At 37.7% G+C, this 20,266-nt stretch overlaps 1 protein-coding gene across 1 annotated transcript in view; it reads left to right on the top strand.

The window, feature by feature from the left end:
- The first annotated feature begins 2,115 nt into the window (after window positions 1–2,115).
- LOC141908466 (transmembrane protein 26-like) overlaps window positions 2,116–20,266 on the top strand; it is a 38,428-nt gene continuing 20,277 nt past the window's right edge. Inside the window, exon 1 of the mRNA XM_074798527.1 lies at window positions 2,116–2,341. Coding sequence (XP_074654628.1) covers window positions 2,227–2,341 — 115 coding nt within the window. The 5' untranslated portion in view covers window positions 2,116–2,226. The remainder of the gene's footprint in view (window positions 2,342–20,266) is intronic.

The following is a 20,266-nucleotide window of genomic DNA, read 5'->3' on the forward strand; positions in this document are numbered from 1 at the left end:
CCACGATTGGACTTGGGCCGTTGAAGTTCATTACCTAACACATAAAACAAATTGATAAATGACTAAACCAACCACCACTAATTTGGTTATCGACCCTTATTTGAGTTATTAAGATGTCCTATAGACAATAAGATAAAATCCCACTATTTACAGATTAAAAGAATTTAAAAACCAGAATTTATTTATTAAATCTAAAATATTTAAAAGACACGACGTTTCGATCTCACCCTAGAGATCATCACCTGACGATGATCTCTAGGGTGAGATCGAAACGTCGTGTCTTTTAAATATTTTAGATTTAATAAATAATTCTGGTTTTTAAATTCTTTTAATCTGTAAATAGTGGGATTTTATCTTATTATCCGTTCACCACGTTTGAGTGTGGTCATCGTTCTATAGACAATATTGTGCAGCATACGTATCTTGCAAAATTGAAATGGTTTTGCATGATGTATTGATTGTTTCTTTCATTTTACTCAATTTTTCAAATGAATATTAAGCAAAGCATATTTCCTAACGCCACGCCTTTCTGTTCATATACGTATTTGGTAAGAATAATTTTCCCTACCTGTTTTGAATAATCGCATTCGAAAGCGGAAGTCGTCCCGAGAAAGAATGCTACGGTTATCAACAAAGCGGCGCCCATTTTAGTTCCATTCAGTGGGTAGATTTCAATCCGCGGCATCTGCTGTACAATCAATTCGTCAACTTTTTCAAATGTCTTTTACAGTTTCAGACTAATACGAATGACCCGATCGATCTCGCTGGTTCATTGTTCAAATGTCTACGAGACAATGCCAGAAAATTATGAACGAAGAAAGGCGTAGCGTAAAACTGTCTGCACAAGATGTTTTATGTATTTGGCAGCTCTTAATTATTTAACTTACTGCGTGATTTTGAAATTAGATATTCTCGATATCATCTCGTAAGATTTGTAATTTATAGTTTAGGCACACACCCAAATTTAGTCGGATACGTCTGGTTTTTCTGAAATAATGCATGGGGCTATAGCAGTCCTTTACTACACGATGGTTTCTTCGTGTCAAGTCCAGCGCGATGCGGAGAAACGCAGAAACGCAGAAACGCAGAAACAGGTGACACGTATCCGAACGTTTCCCTTTGTGTCGTGTGCGTGTACGAGAAACATTGTTTCGTGAAACTGTTATGTTGTTTCCTATAGGGTAAGACAGGTTACGTTAAGGGAAAAGTCAAATCTATGGAGAATTGAACGCTGGTTGATTTTATTTGAAATTCGAATGCGTGCAGCATTCTTGTTACAAGATCGTAAACGCGAAATGAGTATACCGTTACGGACAGATAGTAGAACCGACAAATGAACGAGGAAATTCGTTCGAATGCGACTTCATGTTTGAAGGATTTATTCATGTTGTCGAACGTTTTTTCGTATTCAATGACCTTCAAACAATGAATAATATTTTTCCGAAAATGAATATTTCATGACGTTTAAAGATTTGTATATAGTCATCGGGTTAAATGCAACATTGAATGGTTTTTCGTAAAGATACCTATTGACTATAGTCGACCTCGACATGAAGTCGATAATGGATTATGTCCCGACGGATGAGAGAAAATAATATGAAGCTATGTCGGGTAGATTGTAGAATAACACAGAGGAAACCGCTTTGGGGACACATTAACTGCTCAACCAGCTTCATAAATCTTGCTGGATCAACAAAATTCGACTGAACTTATGTATATAAATTGCCAGAAGGCGGCAATAAAGATGTACATCATCAGTTAGTCGGGGTTAATAATAATAATGCATATGTTTCGTAATGTTAGTTGCTTACTTACGAAGATACTCGAGAACCATATAGAAAAAGCACTTCACACAGAATGTAACATAACTTGAAAAATCGTCTTCAAACAGCGCCACTTCAACAACATATAATGACAAACATTGACGAGTAAGATGCGCAAGACAGAAGATATGAATTGCACGAAATTTAGGCAATTGAAGAAGAAAGTAGTAGTTGTTGCGACTACACCGAATGATCACAAAGCGCGCAGTAGTCGAGGCTGGATGTCGTCGGAAAGTTTTTGATTTTTCCTAAATCCGACGTTTTTGATTGATTCAACTCGGGTGCGCGTGTATACTGAAAAATGAATTCGTCGCTATCACCGGGATTCGAAACTCACAGAAACGAATCTATATCGAGCGGCGTTAAGTCTAAACGACTGTAGTGGAATATTTTAATAGACAAAATGAGGAAACAACAGCAGAAATTTAGTTACCCAGTAGAAAAGGGCTCTTCTAGTCGCAGGTATGCCCCACTTCGAGGATCTGCAGATGTATACGCGATGGACGACGATTCGAAAGGTCAGTAACTATATATCTTTTATTCGCGGCGGGTTTTAGGTGATCCGAAGCTTTTTTTGTGCAATTTCAGCTAATTCAATTCGTCCGTTCAATTTAATCATTCATGTTCTATCCACAAAGAAAATAAATTCAAAATCCAAGATTTCCAATTATTCACGAAATACATTAGAATATTTCCTCAGTTATATGCGATAAAAAAGAAAATCAACATTTTACCCCATTTTTTATGTATGAATATTTTCATTAATGGTTCGATTCGTTCAAGATACATCACGACTCCCGACAGTATCGCGGTACCACCAAACAGAAACGTTTCTAGATCCATTACGCTTATCTCGCTATTAGCACCTTGAATATCCGGCATACTGGTATTATTAGGCATCACGAATATTTCCTAAAAAAATGGCACTCTCTTGAAAAAAAAGCTCGGGATAGTTTCATCGATATGAATATCCAATTCGTCCATAAATTCATGGGATATGATCTTTAGGTGAAATGAAAATTCTTTGCTTGTCTGTTAAAGATTCAATGATAATCGAATTGCAAAAGGCAAGTATCCGCACTTATTTTACGCCTGTTTAATCCAGATCGATTTAGACTGATGGACCCAGTTCCACAGTTACGAGTTAGAGATAACTCTGAGTTAAAGTTAGTTCATTTTCAATGAGTTAACTCTGAGTCAAATCTTAACTCGGAACTGCGGAACTGGACCCTGAAGTTCATCCGGATTTTGAGAAATCCGAATTGGACGTCATATTGGACGTGCATTTATTCATAGGTGAACCGTGAACATTATCTGGATAATAGTAGAATGTAAAACTCCGACGTGGGGGATGTAATATTAGGTTTTTAAAACCCAACATAATCTAAAAAAAAACTTTTTAAATCAAAAACTTAAATCAAATTCAATCAAACGACGCTTCGAGATCATCATCAGGTGCATAATATAGCGGGTTTTAAACTTGTTATCTGGATAAGATCGAAATCTCGATTAAACTGATCTGGATTTAGCCGATTTGACTGGATAATCAGATAGCGCTAATATGTCTAATTCTATGAAGTTCTACGAATGTTTCCGGTGAAATATAGAAAAAAATCAGCTCTCTTAAATCTTCATTCCACCATCTTGTCTTTGGCAATTCCAACAAGCCCGAATGAGATCGTGTAATCCAATACGTATAATCAAAAATCGCATCATTCTGTGAAGATCTTTGATATACTTTAATTAGACATTTGCAGCTCTCATCGTTACTTTTATATATGATATTCCCACAGGCTGTAAGGATGTAATACCATAATTGCATTCCATTCTTTATCGAAATAATATCTAATGTTCCTCTTGAAATAAAACTCTTCTCTGCTCTCATAAATTTCGAAGATATTCCCGCTAAGCCCGACCCGACATACATTCCATTCTTTTGAAAAAAATCGCATCTGATATTTTGCTTTAGAAACCTGGATATGCTTCGGCACACCGGAGGAAAAATATCCGGCACCCGTGATTCGTGATTAATACCCGTAATCAGTGGCGATTATACCGTGGTTTATACCAGAACATATCGATACTTAATACATCTGACCGAATACCGCTACTATCATTCGTTTGTGCAGACGATCGACGTGCAATTTCTCGTGGTTATTTGAAACTAGTTTGTTTCCTTGCTTGTATTAGATTCATTCGGGTTCGAATTTTTTGCTCTTTGAGATGAACACGGTTACGATGCATTTGGACAAGATGGCCGCCGCCGATGATAGACCACGTGCGCGTGACGTCACAGCGCATGGCCGTCGAGCGCAATAGAGGGTCACAGTACTGTTGACGGCCAATATGACACATGCGATCTGTGCAGCTGGGAAAATGATACAAGGTCACAGACAAAATGTTGACGACGTCATAGATCTCCAACTATGAGAAATAAGATGACAATTGAAGTGATAAGTAGGTCACAGTAAGCTCTATAAATCATAAACGTAACCATGCCTAAAATCGTAATCTTGTACGTATGTTATATATAAAAGCTGGAGAAAGATGATACACTGTATCAGCCCATGGGGTCATCAATTAACGCTAAGTGACCGCGTGATGTAGCCTGGACACGATCAGTTTTTTTCTTATTCGTGATATATATATCTATATATATATATATATACTTCATGCAGTTGAGTATTTATTCTATGTTCATGTATGTACGTGTGGTCCATGCAAATCCGTAAACGAGTCCGTAAAAAACCGTCGCTCACATTTGAAATCAGATGCTCATGCATATTTCAAATCCATTTTTCAAGAGTCGTATCAAGTGTTCTTCCCCGGAAAACTTCAACTTTACCGCGCGGTTCAAATACGCGTATAGGACGTTTTCGAGCAGACGAGATGTTGGCGAGAAGTATACGTGCGTGCACAATCGTTTTTGAAATCGTATTCAAATGATGCATATTTTAAACGAAAACAATTCAAGGGAAATCACTAGATAAAAATACATGCAATTTACACATACACGTATACAAGAAAGATGAAATTTATGCACATAATACAAACAAATTGGATAGGAAGATTTTGTTGTTTTTTTGTCTGGAAAATCATTGCGGTTTTCATTGTCTGTTGCGCATTCGTTGAATATATATTGTTCTTAATCTCTTTGTATTCCGGATGAAATTTCGACGCATTTGTCCACAATCGGGTGTGCATACATGTATATTACCAAACGAAATATTTAGACGAACGAAGAGTGCATTAAAAAGTAGAAGGTTAGATAGAGAGAGAGAGAGGGAGATGCTCTTAATGATAAAAAAACTCTAGTTTATTCGTTATATTAAATGTTTTGCTGGATTAGGTTACATAGGAATAGATGCATTATAACCTGTAGTATTAGACATAATTATTCCATCTATCCACGTCTGAAAAATTACTCGATGTTTCACAAGCTTTAATGAGGTCTCTATTGCTAAAAAAACTCATTCGATGGATATATATATATATATATATATATATATATATATATATATATATATATATATATATATATATATATATATATATATATATATATATATATATATATATATATATATATATATATATATATATATATATATATATATATATATATATATATATATATATATATATATATATATATATATATATATATATATATATATATATATATATATATATATATATATATATATATATATTTTATTTCTTCAAAATTGAATACTCTAATTTGTAGTGCGCGTGTGTATTTTTTCCGTTTCGATGTAGTCGAATCAAGGGGTTTCAGGCTATCGTTATTAGTAATAACAGGCGACTTCTATTCAGTAACTCATCAATTATGTACAAATGCCTCCTCACTCTCGTGATATATCAAGTGACTCGTTTCCGGTAATTCGTTGATTAGTATCGGTCTAAATACTGATGGCGAACAACTTCATACGAAATATTAATTATGTGACAGGTAGCCGAGTGGTTCTCTGGTCCGGATCACGGTCCGGATCTTTGTCCGGGTCACTGGATGCCCATCGAAAGAAAGCTATAACGATATTCGCTCCGGTATCAAATCTCTCTTTTATTCCAACATAACCATTTGACGAGAAGTTTTTGGTTTTCGTGATTCTCTGCGTCTTGTGCGTTCGGTAATGATCAGTGACGCTACGTGGTTATTGTATAGCTATACTACTATTTGAAGATACAAAATAGGTCCCCAAAACCTCAATTTCTAATTTGACTAGCGAGGGTGAATAGGTCTTGTGACGAACATGCCTCCGAAGTTACCTTGTTGTACGGCGTAAAATTCAAACTACTTGAAAAAGTGATAATAAGAAATCACGTCGCAGCCAACTTTTAACGACAGGAACATTTAGCTTTTTATCGTGAATTAATCGTCGATAGTTATTGGTTTTTGCCGCGGTATGAATAATGAAAAATTAATGATATTTAGCCCAGCAGGTGCCCGTTAATACTCAGCTATATAAATGTCACTCGTCAAACAGATTTATCGACTAATAAATACCCCACGTGACTGGAAATTTTATAGAAATAAATGCGATCCGGTAATTCGGTTGACAACGTCTTGTGAAATATACCTTAATATCGCGGGTATCCTTTGTGTGAGGGGAAAATGTTACTTAATATCCTCTTAATGATTCTGCATCTTATCAATTTTCGGCTTTCATACCCTGAAGCCCACAGGGGCTCGTATTGGAAGTTTAGGGGTTGAACTGTGGCTTAGATCATCCAGTATCTCAGGTATTATTCTTCTTCGTATTTGGGATACTGGATGATCTAAGCTACAGTTCACCACTAAACTTAAAATACGAGCCGTCCCTATATGCTGCAGCCATAATTTAGATTTAGACGTCTTATTAAAAGTTTTCACCATTTCGTGTGGAAGTGGTTCTATCCACTGGGCTCCACGACGCTATACGATCCTAGTACATCCATCTGTGGTGGTAACATCATACTGAAGGTTCCCGGTGAAGTTAAGAGTCAATTCTATCTCATAACTTTAAGGCTTAATCGCTAGTTCAAAAGCAAGCGATTTACACAGCAGCTGTCAGTCTTGAATCAAACTTGGCAACATGATATATGACCAAATCCCGATGGAACAAAGATCTCGAACGGGTAATCTTTCATCATTCTGGAATACACTTTCGAAACCTTTCTATCGAATTATTTCATAAGACGGAATCACGTGACCACGATATACTACGACTCGTTCGTGTGTTGAACGAGATGTGTGACGTCACGTGAAACGACGGAGTGAGGGGAGGGGATATTAGACGCCACCGGTGATATTTAATTGACTAATACGTTTTGATGATAGAAAGCCGACGTTACAGACAAACGTGGCGTCTCACCGGATTAAATCGTACTGATACACACGGATAATCGGTTTACTGTCATCGCCGTGATCAGACGACATTTACTATAGAACGCGACGATTTCGGAATAGATAGAAAACCTTTTGGGTAATTTGCCAAATTGCATCAGCCGCACTACTCTTGAAGGTAAGCGAGAGATCTTTTCTGTTCGTGTGTTCTTTTCGAAAAATTGGAAAATTGGAAAAAATGCTTAGAAATACTTTGTTTGGGATTGTTAGCTAGCTTTTCGAGTAACCCGCAATATCAATTTAAAACAACTGTTATGGTTTTTTTCTGACGTTTCGGCTGGAATCCTTCCACGTACGTACCTTAAGTTAAGGAATTCACCTTAAGTTAAGGATTCCACCTTAAGTTGAGGAATTCGCGAAACGTAAGAAAAAAACAAAAGCAGTTGTTTAATGATATTCGTCAAGACTGGAAATTGTCTGAACTATTTACAAATCATAGGCGTTCTCAAAATATGTTGAAAAGTGTCCCAAATCTAACAAAAACAAAGAAGCGTATTAAATTCTTCAAAACCTACTTCGGAAATATGTGTTTATTTATCTCGAAATGTCTAAGAGATTTTATTCATATATGACATCGCTTGTCAGATAGTCCTCAAATTCGTCTGTATGATTTCTTTTTTTACCTTTGCGATATACACGTATTTTAGTTAATCTGGTTTATCTCTTTTTGAACTGTTACGCAAATGAAGCATCAGGAAGCTGTATAGCCGCACTAGCCAAGGGGAATAGTTTTAATCAGGTTCATTTTCATTTTATTGTAGTACAAAGTACAAATTTCGTTCATACAGTACAAACAAGAAGATGGCAACTCACGCATATCAATGAATAGTAATAATATAGTGATTTAGGGAGGGGCAGGGTGTGGAGGTTCAAACGTGCTTTCAGGAATTGACATAATTTGACCCGATTATTGCTTAAAGAATCTAAAACTGGTTAGCACTCTTTCTTTTTGAGTTTACGAGACCCGGGTTCGAACCCCGGATCCACGGACTTTCACAGTCACTTCTTAATCATTTCGATCGCTTCATTCTCGACGCGTCTCTTTGAAATGAAACTCGTTCTGTCGCACATCGAAGATAATCCATAAGATGGCGAGTCGGTGAAACGGTGTCGATATCTGGATCGCTGGATTTGCTCCGTGACACAGGAACGACCATGCCCCTCCCTAGTCGGCGCAAAGTACCGCAATTCATTCTCAGCACGAAATGGGCAGCTTTACTACCAACGACATTCTAAACAAATATAAATGATCGCATTTTGACATCGGGATCTATGTTCGAATGGGGAACGTACTTGAAATGATACGTATTTAAGTTAGATACCAACTTTTAAAATTTAATACTATTTTTTCTGGATTCGGATCATCTTTCATTATATGAAAACACATCGATAAAGTTTGATAATTCGAAGAAGAAAAAATATTGTTTATGGGGAAAAAAACGACGTTCACAGTCTCGCAAACGTTTTCTCTCGCAATTTTCTCTGGTACGTGAGTACGTAAATAGATTTGTCTCCATTGCCTCTGTTTATTCCGTATTCTATTTTATAACCGCTCATGATTTGCATTTTCGATGCTCCTCGTGTTTTGAGCTATCCTTAGTCTCTCTGTACCATTCAGAGTAGTTTCAGAATTTGATAACATAACTTTCATATCGTCAGTATAATAGCATATATTTAGCATGTATGAATTTAAAATACATTTTTGTCGGTTCTAATGATTTATCTGACTTATTAAAGTGAGGTTCCAGGATATTTCCTCGAAATTTCTAAATCTTTGGTTACGTCGATGCATATTTTTTCAACGATTTTTGTATTCGACTTCAGGAAGACGCAAGTTCCGTTAGATACAAAACTGCCATTGAACTTCTAAACTACTTTATATTTTCATGGTCACCGTATCTCATCTTTTCAATGGCCTTTCCATCTTTTTTTCGATGTCAGGCTCTGCGTACTAGATACTAGACGACGTGACGTAGTTAACAGTGATCCTGAAAATGACAAGTCGTTGAAGAAACCGCCCGTGATTGATTCGACTTGCATTTGTTTACGCACGACAAGTGACAATTAAGACTTCAATTCTCGCTTCCAGTAAAATATTCCCGTTGCCAGGAATAGATTCTGAAAATTGTACAATTGGAATACTATCATACCAAGTTACGTTTTTAGTCTGTTGATATCAGAAAGGACTCTTATCTGGTCAACACGCGGGACAATCAACTTAGAGGATTTCTGAGAAAAAATAACAGAAAGGACAAACTAGTTACCTTAATGTTCATGAAGTAAGGATGAATTTTCGGAAAATTTATATGTACACGTAATACTATGTCTATCTGACAGGTCATTAATGATATAGCCTTTAAAGATTTTATTACCAATTAGGAGATCGGCATCCGTCGCATTGCTGGCTTGTCATTCGAACTGTTGATGCGATGCAAAACATATCGATGTCTTCAAACGGCAGTTATCTCGCTAGAACGACGACCGCTGCGGGGGTTTTCAGGGCTCATCCGAGATGCAAATACATCCACTATTCGGACTACAAACCGTTTCATTTGAACATGTTTTACCAAGTCATCAATTACGCCATATTCAGCACCGGATTTCTCGGCGTCTGTTTCAATGCGCTGTCCTTCATTTTACTGAGTAAAGAAAACTCGAAAAATACCAGCATATTTTACCTGAGATGTCTGGCGATAACTGATATGTTTTCATGCGCCGCGTATTTGTTATTCGACTTCCAAAGAGAACTCTACGCTCACACTCTATTGCTGGATATGACCGCCAAGATAAACCAGGATATGAAACGTATTTATTCATATACGCAACGTGTGAAAACAGTATTTTCAGTTTTTGGTAACTATATCATATTATTGATTGCCGTCGATAGGTATATTGTAGTAACTTTACCGCTGAGGGCTCAAACTCTTATAACGTTGAAGAGAGGGTACATGAGCATCGCGTGCGGTCTACCGCTGGTCGTCGCTTCTCAGTTCGGGTTGTTCCTCAAATACACCACTCGCCGTACGATCAATCCGTGCACTGGACACGTGCGATACGCGCAGAAACTTTCTCCGATCGGTAAAAGCCGCTATATACGATACTACCAGCTGTTCGGTTATTCCGTATTCATAACGATTCTTCCGACGTTGATCGTCGTTTTCGTAACTATTCGACTCATGTTATCTCTGCGATCAGCGAGAGCGGCGAGGAAGAATATGTCTGCCGAACAATCATCTCGTTCGGACCGGAGTTTGACTCTAACTTTGGTTCTGATTTGCTGTCTGTATGTAATAAAGCACGCATTTTCCTTTAGATCTACCGTAGTGAATTTTATATTTTTTTTATCTGGTCGTAAATTGTCGTCGAGTCCGTACTATATCGGTTCTCAAAAACTTTGCAGAATGATCATTTCGACCGCGAATTTTTTCTTATACTGCGCATCGAGGCGGCGATTTCGAAATCGTTTGCGTACAATATGTCAGAAATGTTAATGATTCTTTATAACATAATCAATTTCCTTGAAAGTAACAAGAGTAAGGCGAAAAAAAACCAGAAAGATTACTACATAACTATAGCACAAGACGTGGCACATAGTTCCTGACAAATAATCTTGAAAAAGAAGCAAGTTACCACAGTTGCCAGGGACGAAGAGATTTTAGCTGAAAAATTATTTTCACTCACGTATTTTCAAGTATATAAAACAACCTGCGTTATTACTATCATAATCATCGTCATCATTATTATCGGCTTATCTCTTCACTAAAAGTACAATAAAAAAAAACACTATCACATCACTTTTACACAAATGTAATATATCAAATCCATGTGACTGAAATCCACTATGCACATCTAAAAGTAGAATTCATTTAGTAAAAAAAATTAAAATTAAAGATTAAAATCAAAAGGGTTTCCAACTCTCTGAAGTGATCATTATCACGCGTCAGAGAGAGCTCGAAACAACTTATCCTACGTTTCTAATTGTTTATTTTTTGATCGATAAATACTGCTTTTAATCTTTTAAATTTGATTGTGTGCGGGCTATTTTACTATTACATGTCTGTATTTCTACGTAACAAAATGTTATAAAGAAAAAAGACAAACGGGACCCCGAGGGGTATACTTTGAACAGAACAGCCTTATATACGCTCTGTTGGAATTTAGACGGGAAATCACTAAACATGGGTCTTTTCTCGTCACATTTCTCCAAACCACACAGACATTGTTCCGATTTGTATAGCGAGGTTCAGTTATTTCGTCGTTAATCTCATTTCGGACGCCGCTGTCCCATCATCGAGATGAGACGGGAAAAAAGTTTTGATGTAGATAGATGCGAGCCCGTAACACTTAATCGTTACAATCGGCTCTACGGCCAAAATTCACAGTTCAATAATCAACCCTATGTCTTTAACACCCGCTACAAGTTGTTAGATTGGTTATAAGGAATGGTCTTAGCATAAACCTCGACTGGGCGCCCGACCCTTTCAAACTTCTATCAGATCTATAAAAAGAGATGAATAGAACATTCCGAAATGTCGAAACGTATATTCACATTGAGATCTGAAAACGGTTTCCATTGTGTAAATGTAAGAAGTCGAAATTTTTATAATGCAAATAAATGCCATAAAAAGTAATGATTCTTATTGAATTGCTTGAGATATCGTAAACAGCAATTCAATTTCTAGATTTCATTTATTTTGAACGTTGTGAACATTAAGATCGCGCGTGCATTTTATATACAGCCATTGAACGAGCAGCCATTGTACGTCTTGATGTAGTTTCGAATATAGTTTTCCCTTTAAACCCCACACCCGCCGCACCTACTGCATTCCTACACAATATTTTCAATTCTTGACCGCAAACGTTTCACCGACGTTTCCTAAAGGTGTATATTCTATCCATTTTCCAGCTGTTGTTTTCGATGAATTCTCAATGAGGATTTTTCTCGCAATGCCCGAGCGACCAGGCACGAGAAAACGAGTCGTACTGGTTATAGAGTCGAATTGAGCGATTAATCCAATGGTTAATACCCCCGGTTTATTGCTTTTAATCATTAGTGACATAAACGAAAGAATTTCACGGCCGCAAAGAGCTGATACTGATCTGCTAGAAAACTCCCGACTGCTTGTTAGAAAAGCGAGAAAACATTTGTTTTACGGTCCATATTTAGAATACGTTACCGCGATAACTATTAAAATCTTAAGGTTGAATAGGTCACAGTTGGATTTGGATTGGAGCACTCGACGGTTTCACAATTTTGTCCACGCTACGGGTCCGGTCAACTCATTGCAAATGAACTAATTTAAACTCAGAGCTAACTCTCAACTCTCAACTCTGGAACTAGCTCCTTGATTAGCGAAATATCAATACATGTTCTGTACTGACTCTAAGGAGTCTGACTTATTTGGCCGCGCCGACAATATTGAACAGATTCTCCCCACGTATAGACGCCGGAAGTAGGCCTACTCGGTAAAACATTCAAATCTCGTGGCGGTTATTTCTAGTTGCAGGCGAATATGGTAAAACTCATCCATACATGACGTAACTTTCGGTCTAATGGAATTTCTGAGAAGACTTAATCTTCGAAATTCATTGAAACATTTCACCGAGTCCATTAGCCAGGTCGACAGTCGGTTGTCGGTCGATATTAGTGTTAAATCAAGATTATTCCAAATGCATTTTCTCCCAACTCAAATGCTTTGAATCCGATTTCACAGTTTGGCTCGCCCATTAAAAACTTGGAAATCAACTAGTTTTGACAACGGAGTCGAACTGGATTCGATACTGCGAAATTAGCTCCTGGGACTGTTTGCACATTCCTGACTGAAGTACAAAATTGGTCTAAATCTTAGACTAGTAGAATCTAGACTTAAGTTGTTAGATTGGCTATAGAAGAAAGTTGGTTTTAGACTTGGCTTAAATCTTATCCATGACTGGAGAACTGATCCATGGTTGATTCGAAATGGATCCCGTGCCAGTGAAAACTGACCAAATGAAATTTTTTTCCTGACGACGGCGACAACTGCGCAATATTTCATTCTTTCCACGATTCGCCGCTGCCCCTGATCTCTTCATTCGCCATAACAGTGACTGAAGTAAACTGCGACGACATATTTGCTTGTGCAAAGCGCAGGAAGTCTTTGTTCAGTGACAAATGACTGAAACCACTAAACATCGCGTGTTTATTCAGAATCGACTATCGAAAACGTTTCGGTTACAAACTGCCATCAGCTGTCAGTAACACCCGCAGTAAGATGCAATTCCGTCATTTCGGAAGCCCCCATTTCTATTTGCGTCGTCCCGATTGAGAGCGATTTCCGAAATCTTCAAAACAACATAATTTTTCAGAAAGATACCCGATCGCGATCGCGTTGCGCGGAAGAAATTGTTACTGATTTAGCGGCGATAAGGTATTTTGTAAAAAGGAGTCGGATTTTATCCGTTACAAACTTCGCAGATTGGGCTGCATTCATCGTGCATACGAATCTAGTGAAGGGAAACTATGATAATATTTCGTCCCGTCGACGTTGATATTACTTAAATCGGACGTTTATACCATTTATACCAGAAGCGTTTGAGTAGGAACAATATTGTCGACATCAAGATCGTCCCGAGAAGAACCTCGGTCGATTTCTCGCGTTCTAACTGGTGAAGAATCGGGGAACTGCTCGGTTGAAGGAGAATTATGATTGCAGTTTCTGCGTTCGGTCCTGACTAATCAAAGAGATTATTGTGTTGTTACAGCGGGATTCTATTCTCAATAGAGAACGAATGGATTCCAGATTTTGATCGTCGTTTTTAAAATCCCACCCGTCTTTTGAATCCCGAATCCACACGTGTTTAACAACGTTATCTGTTTTTCTTCTGAAGTCATCGGTACCGATATAGATCTGAATGAGACGCCACCGAGTCGTTCTGGCGAAATGGGATTTAAACCGCTTGTAAAAAACGTGCGTGACTGTTTATAAATGTGTATGTATGTCTGATATGGCATAAAGAGGAAGGCGAAATGTAGCTTATTGATGGATAGACAAGATGCTTGTTTCTTCGATCAAGTATAGTTGAATTGTTTGATTGGTTAGGTGGTTCTCATCGAGAACGGGAAAGCTCTCACTCGATTCGAACGTAAGGCAGCGCGACTGGACAGGAGTTCAACCGATCGGGGGGAGTGTGTTACAACAAACTGTGTGTGGTTGCGATAGTCAGAGAGTGTTGAGGAGTGAAATTTAAATGTAGTCGCTAGAACTACTAAAGGACAGAGATAGAATACTCAGGGATAACTCGATATATTTTCATCGTTGATATATTTCTCAAAACCATTTTCTGTAACCATGGCTAAGCGCAAATATACTGCTAAATATGACAGAGTACATTTCGAAGGTAAGACTAATGTAAACATGAGCTCATAAAACGATATATTCTTCTGTCGTTCTGTCTTGAAATTATCTATCTTTGAAATCTTTTACATCAATGATTATATCTTTCGACGAAAAGAACTTTACCGAAAATTGCGAGAATGTTTCGAGGCGGATCCAAGCTATCTGTATTCTGTATTCTGTTTACTGTATTCCAGAATATGGTCAGAAAAAGTGACTATAGACCTTATCAATCAGGTCTAGAAAGCCTAAGATAAAAGGAAAACGAGTCGTGTTCCAAAATTTTCTTGCGAAAGACCCCTAAATCCCCCTTTAGTGATGGGCTTTGCTGTCGACAGCAATCTTTTCTAGGAATATATTCAAATTTACACGCTGGATCCGCCGATGTAACTAGGACCATGATTTAACATAACATATAATATAATGTTCTTATAAACCGTGGCCGTTTTCTTACGACCATTTCACAAAAAAAGATGTTATAATTAGTTCGTTAGAATTTAGATTCAATGTGTACATAGCAAATAATTAGGTTTTGCAAATTATGTAGCAGCAGTCAGTGATAGTTTCAATATTGCGTAAACCGCCACCAAATCGAATTCGTAAGTAGTTGGAAAAAAATAACGAAATTATCGCTGCGGAGTCTTAAGATTTGAACATAATGCAGCGGCATTCACCCGAACGTTGAAGTGATTCTAACAACATCAATTATTCACGATGTTGATTCTTTCATCTGAAAAGAAATGTCTTCAGAAACAAACTCTCGAGTTTGCTCCAGCTTCCGTCGTCTGCGAACACCCAAAACCGATGGAAAGGCTGAGACTCCTTTTCGATCGTAAATTTTGAGAAATGCGGTACAGGGCCGAATCGCTACCTAAATTATCCTAATACGTTGACATCTCAGCGGTTTCGCATCAATGTTTTCAGATAGTTCTTTATAATTTTCAAAACTCATACAGGAAACGAAAGTACACGTTAAAGTTGATCTTGTTTTTATGCGCGATGAAACAACGTGCGTATCACATGTTTATATATATTCATACATTTTCTAATATATTGGCACGGTTTAGATTTTGCTTCGTAAGGAGAAAAATAGAAAGGTTTCGAGGGATAGATAACATTTGATGTACTAACGCTGACACTGCTAGATCTTCTTAGATCGTCTCAGTCAAATTACGACAAAACCAAAATAAGGCGAAAGAGTGACATTTGATTCGCGCTGTGTAAAGTGGAAAGTCGCGTGTTGATGAAATCAAGTGATAGAATCCAGAATCAAACAAAAATATCGGAAATTCTGCTCCATGCCTGGTATCTATATCGGATGGTTTATCCTAATTCGAGTTGAGCTGGTGGTAAGTCCCTTGTGTGTTTTTGCCCGCGAATTGACCATTTTTTACCGCTTTCGTCTGGGACGTGACGTCACGCCTGGTAAAATGGAATAAGATGTGACGTGTCGTTAAGATGCCCGAATCAGCGAAGTCGGTTCCGTTCTGCGTTCGGTGAAAGATATTGATAAATTTTCAGCACTTTTATTGGCTTATATTGAAAAATCCGATGCTCGTATATTCTATGGATGCGCAATTCGAAGCGAGTTCACCCACCGAAAAGGAACAAATTCGGATTATCCTTTAGACGATTTAGATGTGAATTATGGGACTGATCGTTCGTGTTCGGGGTAGAGAATGAAGAGCTTCCATATATCAGAGAGATTGCGGTCAGCGCTGAGATCTTGGTGGTAATTGTGTCTCTAGATCCCATCAAGGGCCGGATATGGACTCCCCAAACTGTATATATAGACTTTTAGGTAAGCGAAAAGCCTGCTCGATAAAGAAGTTATCCGTCATCCGCAGTTATCCCTACTGAATTCGAATATATGCTCGTGGTTCCTTTTTAAAGTATAGCCCGACCTTTGTCAAACGTGTTGAATATCGATCGTCGCGCGTTGGAAAACGAAATTTCTGAGTCATCTCATATAACGTCGTGGGACCTATCGATCACAAATCGAGAACTGGTTCCCGGTGGTCAAACTCACATAAAATCACGACTCTAATTTCTAGATACGACTCTTAATCCGATAATAAAGCGCTGACAATGTTCATTTTAGAAATCCCATTTCGCTGGTTTATACCAGTTATGGACTTGACCATGGTCAATTATATTGATAATTTCCCGATAGAATGACTCAATTAATTTTTCGTCAGAGCAAGTCACTCGACGCATGCCGGCGATATGTTAGAAATGGCGGAAAGGTCCAGATAGGCACAGGTTCCATTTTAGTGCAATCAGCTATAGTAAACATTGCAATAGAGCAACCGCTTATATGTTGGTTATGAGGTTAAACGGTTTAAAGCCCGTGAAAGTTGGGACAATGATGACCTTTGAATCGTTGTTTGGTTCGGATCACGAGTAAAATCCATCTCCACCGACTCCGTCTGCGAGTGTTTTCATACGTACACTTCTTATATTCGATTTTATGCAATCTTTTTGCAATTTGTCGAGTGTCGCGTACGGTTTCGAGTTGTCGTAGATTATCCCTTTTCGAACTGCTGTTGAAAGGCGACAGAACTTGATATCCGGCTACTGAGCATTACAACTGCTGTGGTTCTATAGCATTAACAACTGAACACTTCATTTTAGAGATCATGATATACATATTGATAAGTACTTCTTCCATTCACATGTACCACTGAAGGATCTCGAGGTTTCTGCTAATATTTTGCTGTATTACAGAGAGTCGGAATTTACAACTCTCGGTGCAAATAGCATTTCCGTTGTATGGAGGTTATTTTTTACTCTAAAGCCAAGACAAGTCCAAAATAGATGTTTTCATAAGTGCTTTATCAATTTAATAACGCTTATTGGTTGTTAGGCTTATGAAGACTTGTCTTATTTAGTCCGCAAGCTGGACGGTCCAAAAATATTGTTTGATTGGTTATAGGACCAATATGGTCGTTGATTAAAGCCAATAGTACCCTCAGGCAAACACGAGGGGCCAGTTTTATAGCCTAGTATTTACTTCAACCCGGGGACTAACTCAATTCATTTTCAACTGGATTAGCCCCAGTGTTAAAGGTAATACCAGTCTATAAAACCGGCTCATGGTACTGGGTTTTTAGATTAGTTATAGGACCATTGATTTCAGCCAATGCTCCTAGACGAACGCAAATCTTATACTAGGTTGTGAGATACATTATAGGACGAAGATAGCCATCACTTATGCCAAGGATTTCGTCAGGCTTAGGCTGATGTATGTGGAAGGAAAAGATCTATAACCTTAAAAATCAACATCTTCTTTTGAAAGTTACGGCCTGATTCCTTGGCAACACATCGACGGGGAAAAGAATCTACAACCGGTTAGGAATTCAAATATAACTTCTCTATATCGCAATACGTGTTGATTAATATTCAATTTAAATTTTCATCGATCAATTTCTTTTGATCGTTGTTGATGATGAAATGCTACTCGAAGCGATACCTAACGGTCGTGCGACGGATTGTTTGAAATTTACGCCGAGATATTTTATCTTAACGTATTTCGTTTCGCGCGTTTGTTTGATCGTAATCAATCAAGCAATTCGGAAAAAGAGAGATTGAACAAGTGTTTATGTAAATCAGATCGGAATACGACGTATTTTACACGTCATGTATGAATTAGATTTCGTTATCGTAAATTCATACAATTTCAGGTTTTAGAAATAATGTCGATGTGATATTGCTTTCAACTTCGGTGCAATATTGGTTCAAGTTTGCAGTTGACTTTCCTCGAACGTGAGATCGATACAAACGAACCTAAGTGTAATCTAGATACATAAAAACTTGAAGTGTTACAACAAGGAAGTGTGCAATTTCTGAACCACTTTTTCCCGAAGGTTTTGAGTCTTTTGACTCATTTAGCGAGCAGTATTGACGACTTCTACAAGAGGTGACATATTCCGGGGAAGCAGGCATTTCTCTTTGAAATGTGGTAACAAGCTTAAGTTTCATACATATTTATATATTTGAAATCATGTCAAATTGGCCTGTATCAATAATCCAGAATACCTGCACTTAAATCACGTAATTTTTTATATATGGACCTACATATTCAAGATTATAGATATAATGTTTTTTAAAGCAATGAATAGCTTTTATTTCATAATTAAAGATGGCTGCCATATGCCTCGTACTTTTACACGTATATGATTTTCGGTAAAGCATCGCTTAAAAGTATCGTATATACATGTTAAATGTAGAATAATTTTTTCTAAATCGGTAACTTTACTTATGAAAGATGGCTACCATACGATTCATATGCGTCATGGCCACAAAATCGAGAAGATTTTCTATTCTCCTCTAAAAAAAAGTTTTTGTTACTTTCATATATAGGAGACGTTTTGCGAGGCCAACTGATCTGTTTCAAATAACGTAATTTAAACGCCTGATTTTCATAAACGTGTGTTTTTATAATAAAATACCTACAGATGATATCGGCTCGTCTGTGTTCGCCAGATGACTAAGCAGTTGGAAATCACGGTTTCTCTACGTGTGGGTGCGGATTAAACAAATTCCTATTACACAGACCTCGCTGCCTCCGGTGGACCGAGGTCTTTAACACGCTCGATATACATCGGGTTCAAACGCCACAAATCCACACGAAGCGTGTCCACATGTTTAAGGTTTTAGCCTCAGTGCAAGGTTCAGGCTTTATAAATCCCTTTCGAGAAAAGTAAATATTATTTTTTTTTCTTTCTCGTACGTAATCTTATTGGGGTTACTTGGATACATTCGACGAATTTGCTAATAGCAGAATATTGTCGCAATGATACAAAAACTTGGACGGGAATTCCGACGGTGTAAGGGTCATTCTGATTGGTCGAGTACGAGATTTTTTTAAGCAAACTGACCAATAAGAATTGAGAACACTTAGATTAATTCAACAACCTCTGGAATATGAAATATTCAGATCGTCGGCTACTTTGAATTGAACTAATGCGTTTGGGGACTGCGCGCGATTCGAGTTTTCGCTCGATCACGTTTCGTAGCTATTTGCGAAGATGAATGAGGTCAATACAATTTAAACACATGATGCAATCCACACCTCGTTAGAGCGTCATCGATTTCTTCAGAAATTACACAGCCCGATTGGACTGTTTGATTAAACGTAAACGGCATTGATGATTTATAAACATTGGACAAATCCTGCGCTTTAAGCTTCCCAATTTGTTGACAATTTACACATTTCTCAATTATTCATAAGATTGGATTTCATGTGACTTAATAATCTGTTAGCCCGGTCTACAGAATATAGTATGCGATGCAAGTTATGCACAGTGTTGTTGTAGTCGTGAAAACCTTCAACCTCGCTTACTAACACGGTTTAAGGATAATCATTCCACGGCCTATTTGTTTCTGAAGATATAAATATATTTGTATATATTTCTTAGGCTCTTCAAAACAACTAGTTGCGACGCTAACGAGGTTGAGGTAAGCAACGATTGTTTACTCATCCGGTGAAAATGGCCGGTGAGCGAAACGTGATTTTGGACGTCGAGGCGAGACGCGAATACGATAATCAAAAAGACTCGTTGTATTCAGGCGTGATGATCGACTGACTGAAATCTATATTTCTACCCGCCGGCTGCATGCGAAAATACGCCATTTCTAAGATTAGTTTCACCGCAGGAATT

Source organism: Tubulanus polymorphus, chromosome 7, assembly GCF_964204645.1.
Source record: "Tubulanus polymorphus chromosome 7, tnTubPoly1.2, whole genome shotgun sequence".
Taxonomy (NCBI): Eukaryota; Metazoa; Nemertea; class Palaeonemertea; order Tubulaniformes; family Tubulanidae; genus Tubulanus; species Tubulanus polymorphus.